The sequence below is a fragment of the Tupaia chinensis genome, unplaced genomic scaffold (assembly GCF_000334495.1).
Source record: "Tupaia chinensis unplaced genomic scaffold, TupChi_1.0 Scaffold142716_1, whole genome shotgun sequence".
NCBI lineage: Eukaryota > Metazoa > Chordata > Mammalia > Scandentia > Tupaiidae > Tupaia > Tupaia belangeri.
Window position 1 is genome coordinate 1 of NW_006202562.1, and position 14,556 is coordinate 14,556.

At 41.4% G+C, this 14,556-nt stretch overlaps 1 protein-coding gene and 1 pseudogene across 1 annotated transcript; both read left to right on the forward strand.

Moving 5' to 3' along the window:
* The first annotated feature begins 2,108 nt into the window (after window positions 1-2,108).
* Window positions 2,109-2,435, forward strand: LOC114005143 (ubiquitin-conjugating enzyme E2 variant 2 pseudogene; annotated as a pseudogene).
* A 5,046-nt stretch (window positions 2,436-7,481) lies between these two features.
* Window positions 7,482-14,307, forward strand: NANP (N-acetylneuraminic acid phosphatase). The gene is made up of 2 exons (XM_006163593.3): window positions 7,482-7,638; window positions 13,450-14,307. The coding sequence occupies exons 1-2, from the start codon at window positions 7,549-7,551 to the stop codon at window positions 14,104-14,106; spliced, it is 747 nt and encodes a 248-aa protein (XP_006163655.1). The 5' UTR covers window positions 7,482-7,548; the 3' UTR covers window positions 14,107-14,307.
* The last annotated feature ends 249 nt before the right edge of the window (window positions 14,308-14,556 follow it).

Below are 14,556 nucleotides of genomic sequence, written 5' to 3' on the forward strand. Positions count from 1 at the left end.
AATTTCTTGGAGCTAATTCTGAGCATTCAGAGACTTGTGAGAAGAGATGGCCCGCAATCTCTCTGCAGTTTCGTTTCACTGTTTCTCACCAAGCAACCTGTGTTCTTGTCATTGGAATGGGATATTACAAAGGTCCCCCAGTTTCTAGAGAACAGCTGCACCTGGGCTGAGCTGTGGGATTTCAACTGAGAATTCAAAGGCATGCAGGACGGGATGAGACATGCTTTCTCTACAGCTCTGTATTTCTCCCTGCTGCTCACTTTATAGTTTCTCTTCTGTTTAGTCACTTGGTGGTGTCTTCACTTTGGCTAATTTGTTGGAGGTTTCTGCAACTATAAGCTCATCTGCCTTCCCTTTATTGTGAGGGATGTCTATGCTAATTTCTCTCCTCTACTGTGTTTTGCAATGTGATAGCCACAGAAAGAGATTTGAATTCAGATTTATGAAGCAGAGTTTATACTTTTGTGCAGCAGGTTCAGTGGGGGGTTGAGGATTTTTATGACACTAAAAGTGTTCAGATGTTTGGCTATTGTGCACCCAGGCCCATCTAGACACCCAGTGTGTGGAAGCTGAGAAGTAAGATAAAAGAAACAAAAGCAAAGGGGATGGGGCGGGCAGGGGGAGACAAAAACAACCAAAAACATTGTAAATAATTTTTGTTTAGCTTTCTATCCAAGATTGATTTTGCAAGAGACCTAAAACAGCAAGACCCATTCATTTTGGTGGGAAATACGCTGTGCAACAAGTGTCTGTGAGCAAGTCCCAGAACCAGCAGTTCAGCTGCTGCAGTTACAGCCATGCATGTAACAAAACAGCAGCTTAGGAGGTACCTACAGATCCAGGTTTCACAAACACATGCACCAATGACTAAATGGATGATGTCTTGGTGAAATGGTATGCTGTCTGGGATTTGGCTGAAAGTATTAAATAAGGTGGGCAGCGTGGTGGGGCAGTTGGTAGCAAACTGAACTGTAATATTGGAAGTCAGGTGGCCAACAGCAGGTTCAGATTTTGTCAAATGTAACCAAAGTCCAGAGAAGCTGGAGGACTACAGAAAGAGAATTGCAGAATGACCAGAACCTTTCTGAGCATGCTTCTTTGTCTCTGTGTCTCTGTCTTATGCATGTGCATGTTCTCTAGCAGTGAATAAGATAAATGAACTTTAATCCAATTTAAAAAGGGCAAATGGGCTGAACGAACAACTTTTTTTTTTTTTGAGAGAGAGAGAGAGATGTTCTATATCAGATGTGTGCACTTACCAGAGAGACAGAGAGAAAGAAAGCGAGAAATCACCTCCTGGCCACACTGCAATACCTCCTCCTTCATTCTCCTCTCCAGATCTTAGGTATGCATGCACATGCACCTGGCATGAGTTTTAAGCTGCTGGGTCTGAGACTTGAACCATGATCAACTACGAGGGAATCCAGTGATATAACCATTATACCGTCTACTGGTCCCTGAACAGACAACTCTCTAAGGAAGACATACGAATGACCAAAAGCATATGAGAAAAATATTTGACATTTTTTATCATAAGGGAAATTCAAATCAAAACCACAATGAGATATCACTAATCCCAGTCAGAATGGCTATGATAAAAATAATAATAATAATAATGATGATAGGTGCTGATGAGGATGTGGTGAAAAGATAACCCTTTTTTATAGGTGGTGGGAGTATAAATTAGTACAGCAAGTGTAGAAACTAATATGGAGGTTCCTCAAAAACCCACAAACAGAACTACCATATGACCCACTAATCCCACTCCTTAGTATTTACCCAAAGGACAGAAAAACACTCAGTTGGAAAGACCTTCTACAGCCATGTTTATTACAGCTTTGCTCACAATTGCTAAGTCATGGAATCAACAAAAGAAGTAATGAGTGAATGAAAAAATGTGGCACATATACACCATGAAATACAAAAATTGAAACTGCTTAGCACACAAGCACCATGCAAAAGGGGCAGGGTCCAGCTCAGATGTGGATGGATTCTGAAATTAGCAAAATGAAGAGGTCAGAGGCAAGAGACAATACTTTTTAAAATTTTTTTTTATTTATTTAAAGAGAGATACTGGGGACTGCAGGAGAAGATGGTGATCTCCACAGACAAATTATGAAAACAGAATATATAGCCTAAATGTAGAATGTGGGCCTAAATATCCAGAAGCTCCTCCATCAGTTAGATTTGTAAAAAAAAAAAAAAAAAAAAAGAAAAAATTAAAATGAATGGAATAAATAATTCCAGTGGGATGGTGGATTCACGGAGCATACCAGTGTTAACAAAGTGGCAAAACCCTTACAACATTAAAGTCATCCTTCAAGAGCCACAACATCTAATGATGTCCAAAGAAAATATGAAGCTTCCACAGCCACCAGAAGGACAAACATACAAAAATTAATTTTAGAGGCTCTCAAATGTGTCTTAAATCAACAACCTTCTACTCATATAAATGTCTTGATAAATATCACAATGCAAATACCCACACATTAAGTAAAAAAATTCCAGATGGTAAATGTGACTGGACATTTATAAGAATATATTTAATATATGTACACCCATTATGTTTTCAGGTAACAAGAGGGAAAATGCAGTACAATTTTTTTTCCTCTTGTTAAGGCACTGTGACTTAAATGTAAGCCTGGAGTACACTAAATAGAATTCAAGTTTTCAAGATGAAAGCATGGCAAGAAGTGTCAGATAGCAGTGGTGTAAGCATGTGTGTTTCTGAAAAGTAAAAAATCTCAAGAAGGAAAAGCAGAAATGGCATGCTTTATCCATCTCACTTAGTGAAAGAGCTGTAGTAAAAATTGTTTAAAGTAGTAGGTACAATAAATATTGTCACAAATTGTGTTAATTTTTGAAGTAGTGTGGGTGCTGACAACAAGTAGTATCAAAAATATGTTCAGGATTGCTTGATACCTGTATTTATAATAATAAAAATGTTGGGGCTTGTATCAATGTACTTCTGCTAAAAGCCTTTCCTGCATGTTACATGTAACAGACATGGTAAATATTTGTTTACAATTTTGTTTAACAAACCATGCATTTAAGTTGAAGTGAAGTCAACAAAAAGGAAATAGGTGTATATGGATATGTGATTTTGAGATTAAATTAGTCTTAAAGTGTAAATAAAATGTGGAACATGTCCTAAAGAGAGAGAGAAATAGAAAGGAGAGGTCAGGGGCAAAATACAGTACTTAAAACTTTTTTTAAAACTTTTTAAAACTTTTTTTAAAGAATTATTTTATTTTGGGCTGATGAGAAATGTACACATGTTGGAATATTCACTTTGCAAGCTAATTAACATGTGATTGAATGTATAAAAGAAATTGAAATTTAAAATTTTTTAAAAATATTGAGGGGACCAGCAGTTAGTGTAATGGCTATGTCGCTGGACTCCCACTTAGTCGACCGCGGTTCAAGTCCTGGACCCGGTGGCTTAAACTCATGCCGGGCGTGTGTGCATGCATGCCCAGGATCCCGAGAAGAGAATAGAGAAGGGACTGCAGGCTGGCCATCCCCCCTGGGGGGTGATTTCTCGCTTTCTGTCTGTCTCTCTCTGTCTGTCTGGTGAGCACAAGCACCCTATAGCAAAAACCTCTCCAAAAAAAGGAAAAAGAAATATTTAAAAAGAATTATTTTAATTATTCATTCATTTATTTTAATTTGATCAGACACACACAGAGAAAGAGAGAGGGAAAGTGAAAAAGCAAGCTGCCAGGTCCAGTACTTGAACTATGGTCAGCCATGTGGGAGTGTTCAGTGCCTTAAATACCATGCCACCTGCTGATCCCCCAAAAAAGAATTTAAAGAGTGACAGAGAGCAGAAAGAGAGTACCCTACCTGTCTAGGTGTTTTGATCTGGAAGGAGAGGTTTAGAACAGAGAGCCTTCAGTTACCCTAGTCTGTGAAAAGGGTAGGGCTCAGCTCAGATGTGGATGGTGTCCGTCTTGGTGTTTGGGTCTGGAAAGAGTTGGCAAATCCACCTCTTAAGAATTCAGGGACAATGGCACAGTTGTAACAATGTTCTACACGGCTGACCCATGTAGAATGTTCTGGGTTCACATCTGGAGACCTCCCTGAGCACACTAGGTGTGCCTATGCCCATGATCCAGAACTGGCTGAGGCTGGGGGTGGGTCACAACATCAAGACCGTGTCTGTGGCATAGCCAGTAACCTACCAGACTGCAGTGCTGAAGCTTCATGGTGACTACAGTTGAAATTCTAGCTCATCTGACCTGAGCTCACTAGGTGCATGCCCAGAATCCTAACAAGCTTTTAGCTTGTTAGATCATGACATGACTGAGCCCTGTGGAGGGTGCTATTCTCTGTCTTCCTCCTTCCGCTCCCTTCCTTCCCCTCTCTCTCTCTCTCTCTCTCTCTCTCTCTCTCTCTCTCTCTCTCTCTCTCTCTCTCACACACACACACACACACACACACACACTTTGTCAAGAATAAAGAAAAAGAAAAGATACACCCCTTGTTGTGGGTGCTGTGTGTGTCACACTCTCACTCATGGAAGAAATAAAACAAATTCAGGAAAGACATAATAATGTATATTTTGCATAGAGAAAGAGAGATGGTATTTAAAGCCATGAAAACTAACACAATTTCCATTGAGGGAGGAAGTTAAGCTGCTCTGGGGAAATCCAGCATCAGAAAGTCAGGAAAATGGATTTTGACCACCGAAGACCTTCTGCCCCAACTTCACCCTCCTGCTTTCCAGTCTAGCCAGGAACCAGGTTAGAGCACTCATCTTATTCTGTCTCTTTCCATCTCTCTCTATATTTTTTAAATTATTTTTTAATTTTTAAACTTAGCTCTCTGTTGCTTTTTTGTCTTTCTAATTCTTACCTTTTCCCCTGCTCCCATAGGATAAGCCAACCAGCAGCCATCTGTATTTGAGTTCTGAGTAGCGGTTTTCATTTTTTGACAAGAAAAAAATTGTCTTCTTTTTTTATTGTTTTTGTCTTATTTTTTCTCTTCTTTGTTTTTTTCCCCTATTTCTTTTCCTTTTCTTTTTACCTTTCTCACTTTTCTGCTCAGCCTCCACACACTGATTTTCTAGATAGGTCTATCTAGGTGCTCAGTAGCCAAATATCTGAATACTTTTAGGGTCGATTAATCTTCAATATTCATTGACTCAACTGTGTAAAGGGGAAAAAATGGTACTGTTTACCTCCTTCTACATTCCTCTGATTGCTCAGAATTAACTCCCAAAAATAGGAAAAAAAAATGTATAATCCACCAAATGACCAGAGAGTACAACAGAGGCACAAGAAATGTGAGAAATGAAGAAAATATCTCTCCACTAATGGAAAAGAATAACTGCTCTCCCTCCACAAAGAATGCAGAGGAACTCATGGAAATGTCAGGTAAAGAATTTTAAATATTTATAGTGACAAAGCTAACAGAGATGCAAGAGAATAGAGACAGCAAACTCCAGAAGATGCAGGAGAAGAGATACTGAGTTCCAGAAGGTGAGGAAGTTCTTGCACAATCTGAAACAGGAGATACACATTCTAAAAAAAATCAAATGGAATTGTTAGAGATGAAGGCTGTAATACAAGAAATCAAAACTTTGGTTGAAAATATCAAAAGCAGATTAGATCATGCAGAAGATCAAATCTCAGATGTAGAAGATAGAACCTCTGACCTAGAGAAACTCACCAATAAGACTGAGAAAATGACAAAAAAAAAAAAAAAAGAATAACATAGATACCATTAAACACCAAAACATCTGGATCATTGGTATCCCCAAGGGTGAAGAAACCAATAAGGGCATTGATAATCTATTCCATGAGATCCTGGAAGAAAATTTCCAAACCTAGAGAGGCACTCGAATATCCAGACCCAAAAAATACAAAGGATCCCACATAGAATTGACCCAAGAAGATCTTCCCCAAGGCACATCATAACCAGATTGACCAAAACCACAGACAGAGACAAGATACTGAAATTGGCAAGAGAGAAACATCAAGTTACTCAGAAACAATACAAGCAAGGAAAGAATGGGAAAATATATTGAAAGTATTAAGTGAAAAACAATTTCAACCAAGAATACTATACCCTGCAAGATTATCTTTCATATGAGAAAAAAAGACAACATTCTCAGATAAACAAAACCTGAATTTACCAACACCAGACCAGCTCTCCAAGAAGTGCTAAAGGCAGTGCTCTACCAGGAAAACTAGTCAGACACACAGAAATAAATAAGAGTACAAGAAACAACCAAGAGAACAGCCAGCCTAATAGTAGGGACAAGTCTACTATTAGGTTGAATGTTAACTTCCAGAGTTAAAAGGAAAGATCAGACCACACTAACACTGCAAATTCAATAGTAGAGAGATTAATTATGTGATTCTGAACTGGTGAAATAGATCTTTTAATTTTAGACTAGAACATTACTGATTTTCTTCGATGCTTTGATTTCTGTATTTAAGGATTTTTGTCTTCTCTTGAACTGTTGATAGGTTTATATACCTATTTGAACTGAATCCTAACCTTTTTCCTGGCTTTTACATTGTAAGCAAATTTCTCATAACACTTTTATTTTGATCTATTAAAACTAAAACTTTTTCTGAAATTTGAAAATACATTTTAAAATACCTCTCAATACCTATTCAATGACTGCAATAAACTATATAGCCCCAGAGAGTGCTACTTTATATAGTATGTTCACTTTACTCATTGAGATTTATGCTGAAAGTCAGACATGAGTTCATAAATATGTATATATCAGCTGTGCTTGCTATTAAAAGTCTTTAAATTAATTAAGATCTTTACTGAATCAAAATGTGGATAAAAAAAAAAAACAGGCATAGAAAACAACTGAACAGACCAGACAGCATGGGAGAAGGGGGGGAGTCGGCAGACGGTGAGAGGTAGGCAATGGGGGCGGGGGAGGGGAATATGCAAGAAACAAGAAATAGAAAATTGTTCCTGATAACATGTATGATAATATTCTTGATTGAGCCCATATACAATGTATACTGGATGGAAAAATCTTTTTGTATACTGTATTGATGTACAGTCAATGACAGTAAATAAAAAAAGGTGAAATGAGGCCCGAAAACACGGGCTGTCAGGCCTTGGAGCCCCTCTCCTGAGATACCTGCCTGACCCCAGTGGCCGGCCCCTCAGCGCCTCTTCAAGGCGGCAGCCGCGCACCAGGCCCACCCTGGGCAGTGAGGCAGGGCGGGCCAGCGACAACAGACTTGCAGAAGGTGGCAGAAGAACACCGCACTCCCGAACATGCCCCGTTTGAGCGCTGCCGAGATAACCACGCCAGGCAAACGTCTGCCTCGGGTGCATTTTATAGACCAGGATTCTGGAGTCTCGCGGGATCTCGCTGTTCTCAAACGCTCAGCAATCGCGACATCTCGCGGGAGTTTCCAGAGGCTACAGCCGGGGACTGCGGGGCTCCAGGCGACGAGGAAGGGTCAGGTGACTTCAAGGCTCCGCCCACCCCTCCTTCGCGCGCCTACTCTTCTTGCGCAGGCGCACACGTCTAGGATTGGGCGCGTGGAGCGCGCGGCCCGCGTTATGGGGCTGAGCCGGGTGCGGGCCGTTTTCTTTGACCTGGACAACACGCTCATCCACACTGCGGAGGCCAGCAGGAGAGGCATGCTGGAGGTAACGTCCCGCTCCGGCGGGTCAGCGCGCCCCGGCCCCTACCTCCTGCCTTCCGGTTCCCTGAGCCGGCTCCAACGCCTCCACACTGACCGCTGAGTCTTCTGAGACCTGGGTTGCCCGTGGGCTGTCCCTGGGCTGAGGGGGCTGAGGTCAGTGCCGGGAGGTGCCTTCCCTGGGCCCGGCGGCCCGGTCTACCTGCCTGGCGCCCGGCTCCTGGGGCTGGATGTTTGCAGATGGTTCCAGCGCCTGGGACCCGGAAGGATGACTTTAAAAGTGCCACGACTGCAGAGTGGCGGGGGGCTCCAGCCTGGATGCACCGGGTCTGGCCAGGACTGGTGCGCTCGCCTGGCTCTCGGTGGTCGCCCCTGGGAGGGTCGTCACCCTACCGTGTGATCTTCCGAGGATCTTCGGGGAGACGCAGATAGGGCAGTCCCATTTCTGACCCAAGAAGTTACTCAGCTGTCAGCGACGAGCCCTCACTCAAACAGTGCTTCAGAGACTTCTCTGCAGAGCTGCCCCCAGCTCCTTGCAGGGGCCGTGGCCCTGGGCATTTCTGGGGTGATACCGCAAAGTCCGTGCAGCTCAGGGAGTCCATTTCAGGATCTCCACTCCTGCTTTCCCCCCTTTGCCTTCAGTTTCAAGGTAAAAAGGAAGTTCTGTCAGGTGTGAAAAGAGCCCTTTCGGAAGCAAATGGTCCCAACCCTCCTCATGCTCCCTCCAGGAGTTTTTGTCTTCCTGGAACTTCAACTCATTGTACTGTGTCATTCTTAATGTGGTCCACTCCTATCCAAATTCATGGCTGTCCCTGCTTAAAAAAATAAAGAACACCTCCCTTCACCTCTTCCTGCGCTAGATGGCGCCTATCTCTGGACAGACATTTTCTCAGAAGTTATCTATGCCCATTATTTCCACGTCTCTACCTTTTATTTATCCCTCAGTCAGTCCAATGTAGGTTCTGCCTTTGTCACTACAATAAAATAGGCTTTATAGGTCCTTAGCCACTTCTCGAATTGCTGGAATCTATGGACATTAATGTCTGTACTAACGACTACTGAAGCAGTCCACCTGTTGGCTCTTCCTGCCATCTTTATAACCTTGACCTTTACCTCGGTGCTCTGCTGTGTTGCCTCCTGTTTCTCTAGCTAGGAACAATGCATATTTACCTGTGTGTTCTTGGCAAGCTAGATCCAATGTGTTGCAATTATTAATAAATGCTCGTTTTAGGAAGAACTGCTAAGGACCAAAAGGCAGGTTTTCCCAGCGCCTCGCTAAAAATACCTTAGCAAATTACTTCTGGATTCTGAACCTCAGATCCTCCTTATAAAATTTAAGGATTTATGTCAGTCCTTGACAACCCCATCAGGTAGGTTGATGTAATACATGCGAAGTATGGTACATAGCATCAGCGTTCACTCAGTGAATATACCACCATCCACCCTGCCCAACTGACCCCTTCCATCCTGGCCCTGTTTTACTTAGAGCTGGACTCCTCTCTCAGGCTATTATTATGTTATCACCAGGCTTACCACATCCAATTCATCCTCCACCTTCCTGCCACAGTGACATTTTTTGTGGTCTAGTGGCCAACTGTGGTTGAACTTCTGACCCCAGTGGCTTGAAAACATACTGGAGCAGGCCAGCAGGTGGCATCATGGTTAAGGCACTAAACTCCACATGACAGGCCTCAGTTCAAGTCCCAGGCCCAGCAACTTGAAAATCATGCTGGGCATGTGTATGTGCATGCCCAAAATCCAAAGAGGAGAAAGGATTGTGGTTTGGTCATCCCCCAAGAGGGTAATTTCTCATTTTCTCTCTCATTGTCTCTCTCTGATGAGTGCACACACCCTATGGCAAAATCCTAAAATATGAAATAAAATGCTGGGTACATGTGTGTGCATGCCCAAAATCCTGACAGGATGGAAAAATGGAAGAGAAGGAATTGTAGCACACACCCAGTGAGGATACTTTCTCCCCCTCTTTCTGTCTCTGGTCTTCTCTGGTGAGTGCATATGCCCTCTGGCAATTTTTTAAAAATCATAAAACAAAAGCTAGATTTTATTTCTCCCAGATCTCTGCACCCCTACTTACTTACTCTTAATTGTGTGCAGATATCTCTGAATGCACTAGCCAAAGGCTGTTATGATTAGCGTAATCAGCTAAATAGTTCCTTGAGAGGGAGCAAGCTGATAAATGTTGCATGGATGCTGAAAGAGTGGATAGGCTAACCATAATTGAACTGTGTGCTTTTGATTATACAAGGAATACTTTATCATATAAGTATATGATGTCATGTATAAATGTTGACCTATTCACATAACATGCCAGCTTTCATTTAGGAATGGAGGAGGGAAAAAAGTTTAGTCATGGCATTGGACTTGGGGAGAAGGGGTCATATACTGACTATATATTACCTTTAATTTTACTTTTTTAATCATCTAGGAGATTTTTTTTTTTTTTTCATTTTCTTCAAGCATATCTTCCAGTGTCATTACTGGAAAGGAAGCCTACAGGAACCTGTAGTTTCTCAGAAAACAAAGCAGAAAAGATTTCTGCATTGTGAATCTACACTACTTTAGTAAATGTACAATGACCATGATGAATCTAATACATTTATATTTGTAGGTGTGTTAGAAAAAATGAGAGGAGAAACTATTACAGTTTTAAAGAAGTTGGTCAAATTTGGCCTCACTGAGTAGCTGATGTTCAGATATTTTAATTCAAAATAACAGATGGGGGGACCAGCAGGTGGCGTGGAGGTTAAGGCACAGGACACTCCCACATGACTGACCAGGGTTCGAGTCCTGAATCTGGTGGCTTGCTTTCTCACTTCCTCTTTCTCTCACTCTCACCCTCTGTCTGTCTCTGGTCAAAATAGAAACTAAGTGAATGAATAAATAAAATTAAATAATTTTTTTAAAAAATAACAGATGGGGTCAGCAGGTAGCGTGATGGATACAGAATTCCCACATGGCCAAATAACTGAAGTACTATTTGAATTTTAGGCTGTGTGCAAGCATTCACCTTATTTTGTGAGCCTTGTTTTAACATCAGTTTTATTTGGAACTCAATCTTTTCACATCTTATAATTGGTAGTCAGAAAATGCTTTTTAGTCACAGTGTTAGGAAGTGTTATATGGTTCCCAAACTAGCCCTCAAAAAGTGTTTTAAAATCAGTTAGCTAAACTCTAGTATTGATAATATTATCTTTTTTTTTTTTTTTTTGGAGAGGTTTTCACTGTAGGGCGTGTGCGCTCGCCAGATAGACAGAGAGAGACATAGAGACAGAAAGCGAGAAATCACCCCCCGGGGGGATGGTCACGCCGCAATCCATTCTCCTCTCAGGATCTTGGGCACGCACGCACACGTGCCCGGCGTGAGTTTTAAGCCATCGGGTCCGGGACACGAACCGCGGTCAACTACGTGAGAGTCCAGCGACATAGCCATTACACTAACTGCTGGTTCCCGATAATATTATCTTTACTTGAGGAAGTAGAATATAATTTCCTTTATGTTTATGTTAAGAACAAGTCTTAGATAAGCTTTTACAGTGGGTGAAGTCTGAGTTTATATTCAGTCTACAATCTGATATCCCACTTTTTTTTTTAAGATTTATTTTATTATTATTTTTTTAATTTGCTATAAGGCATGTGTACTCACCAGAGAAAGAGAAAGTGAGGAAGAAAGCCGCCAGGTCTGGGACTTGACACAGTCAAGCCATGTGGGAGACCAGTGCATTAACCACAATGCTACCTGCTGACCCCTTTCTGCAGGCCTGCAAGAAACTGGTGAGCTCATTTTGCTACAGTCTTTTCATGCCTGCCTTACCCTATACACAAAATGTCATCACACCTCCAAGTTAGAGATGTTTTTCCTCCACCCTCAATTCAATCCAAACTCTTATTCTCAATGAAGGTGTTAGGCGAGTTTGTAAGAATGTGTTGACGAGGATGTGTATGGTGGTCTCAACTGGGCTGGACTGAGGTGTATATCATGCTAGGTAAAATATCTTCACAATCTAAATGATTTATAGCGATTTAATGTATGAATAATAATAAAACACATTTTGGGGGCTGGCAGGTGGCATGGTGGTTAAGGTGCTGGACTCCCATGTGGCCGACTGCGGTTCAAGTCCCAGACCTGGTGGCTTGTTTTCTTGCTTTGCCTTTCTGTTTCTCTCTCTCTCTGGTCAATTAAAAGTAAATAAATACATAAATAATTCTTTTTAAAAATTATTTTAAAAAATTTTTTTTAATTTAAAAAGAAGAATGTGTACTAATTTGTCTGAGCTTTTATTTCTATTCGAACTAGTAATCAGTATGTAAATGACTGATAAACTTTTTTCCTAAATATGTTAATAGTTTTATTATATAAATAATTGTTAATTATGATTTGTTAGTAATAATATTATTTCGAACAAATCTATAATTAGTTTCCGTGTAACAAAAAGGAACAATAATTCAAGGGCTGTAATAGGAGGGTGTTTTGAAACTCAGGGCAGTATGCCATCACCAACATCTCCCCTTTAAGGTAAGCTAATCCTGTGTTTTCAAAGCCCCAGGAGCATGTGACCATTTTGCCAATTGCAATAATAGGAATTTGGATCTTCCCTGGGAGCTCTGTTTACTAGCCATGAGCCAGTATTTGAGCTCAAGCCTTGGCAGTCCTCAAATCCTTTTACTGTGTAGCAGTAGGGCTGCTGAAGCTTCACAGTGCTTATTGATCACTTAAGAGGAATTCCGTAGGGAGCCAGCAGGTGGTATGGTAGTTAAGGTGCTGGATTCTACATGGCTGACCAAGGTTCGAGCCCCAGACCAATCAATTTAAAAATCATGCCAGATGTGTGTGCCTGCATGGCCATCCCTTAGTGGGTGATTACTCACTCTGTCTCTCTGATGAGCACTCAAACCATATAACAAAGGCTTTTTTAAAAAAATGAAAGAGTAATTTTATTGATGTTGCTAGAAAAGATGGTGACAGGGCCAGCAGGTAGTGTGGTGGTTAAGGGTGCTGGACTCCCACATGGTTGACCATGGTTCAAATCCTGGACCTAGCGGCTTGCTTTCTCATTTTTTCTCTCTTTCTCTCCCTCTCTGGTCAAATTAAAATAAATAAATAAAGTTAAATAAAATAATTCTTTTTTTTTAAAAAGAAAAAAGATGGTGATATAGCCATGGAGGTATAAAAACCTTGACTTGTTAGTTAAAATTAAAAAGTTTTTACTATAGGGCACGTGTGTACACCAAGAGAAGAATCACACACCACCCCCACCCCCACCCCCCAGTGGGGATGGCCACACTGCAATCCCTTCTCTATTTTCTGGGATTTTGGACATGTACATGTGCCTGGTGTGATTTTCCAAGCTGCTGGGTCGAGGATTCAAACTGCAGTTGTTCATATGGGAGTCCAGCACTGTAACACCTGCTGGCCCCATCCATCTCTGTCTTTTTTTTTTTTTTTTTTTTTTTTTTCAAGAGAGATTTTTGCTATGGGGCATATGTGCTTGCCAGAGACATAGAGACAAAGAGAGACAGAAAGCAAGAAAGAGCTCCCCCCAGGGGGAATGGCCACACCGCAATCCCTTCTCCATTCTCCTTTCAGGATTTTGGGCATGCACACATAGGTGCCCAGCGTGAGTTTTAAGCTGCCGGGTCTGGGACTCCATGGGAGTCCAGCGATATAACCATTACACCATCTACTGGTCTCTCTCTTTATTTCTTGTAAGTGCAGATGTACTCTCTATCATAAATAAAAGTAAGTGAACTTAAGGAGAGGAAAAGACAAGTGTTAATAGAGTTATTTTTGTTTATTTAGGTGATTAAGCTCTTACAGTCGAAATACCATTACGAAGAAGAAGCTAAAATCATCTGTGATAAAGTTCAAGTTAAACTCAGCAGGGAATGTTTACATCCTTATAGCACTTGCATTACTGACCTGAGGACTTCGCACTGGGAAGAAGCCATCCAGGAAACCAAAGGTGGTACAGCCAACCGGAACTTGGCCGAAGAATGTTACTTCCTGTGGAAATCTACTCGTTTACAGCACATGACACTAGCAGAAGAAGTGAAAGCCATGCTCACTGCCCTGCGAAAGGAGGTCCGCTTGCTTTTGTTAACGAATGGCGACAGACAGACCCAAAGGGAGAAGATCGAGGCTTGTGCCTGTCAGTCCTATTTTGATGCCATTGTTGTAGGTGGAGAGCAAAAAGAGGAGAAACCAGCTCCTTCCATATTTTACCACTGCTGTGATCTCCTTGGAGTGCAGCCTGGGGACTGTGTGATGGTTGGTGACACGTTAGAAACCGATATACAAGGAGGCCTCAGCGCAGGGCTGAAAGCCACAGTCTGGATAAATAAAAATGGAATAGTGCCACTGAAGTCATCCCCCGTTCCGCATTATGTAGTTTCTTCTGTGCTAGAGTTACCTGCTCTCCTGCAGAGCATAAACTGCAAAGCCAGCGTGTCAGCGTGAGCACACAGAAGGGTGTGATGACCATTGTCCAAAAATTAGGGCATTTTATGTGCTATGGCCCAGGTTTAAGAATTTCGCTTATTATTTAGTGATCATGATTGTGGAGGTTCTTCAAGTCTATTGCTTTTAAGTTTTGACAGCCAACCATTGGCTGGTACTGATTTCTCAAAATCCAGATTACATTAATACAAGTAACTTTTAGTAGTGTAATTCAGAAAATTTGAGGAAGGAAATAGTTCAAAGCACATAAAATAGAGATTTATCAGAGCAGTTGGATCTGGTTAATATGAAATGAGTATTGAGTTACATGAGAATCAAGACATTTCATAGTGAAATTATTTTGCATATATTCCTTATTCTTTAACATAAACCACATTTTTGCCTATCTTGGAAGTATACTCTTTTTTTTTGGAGGTATTTTTGCTATAGGGCATGTGCACCCGCCAGAAA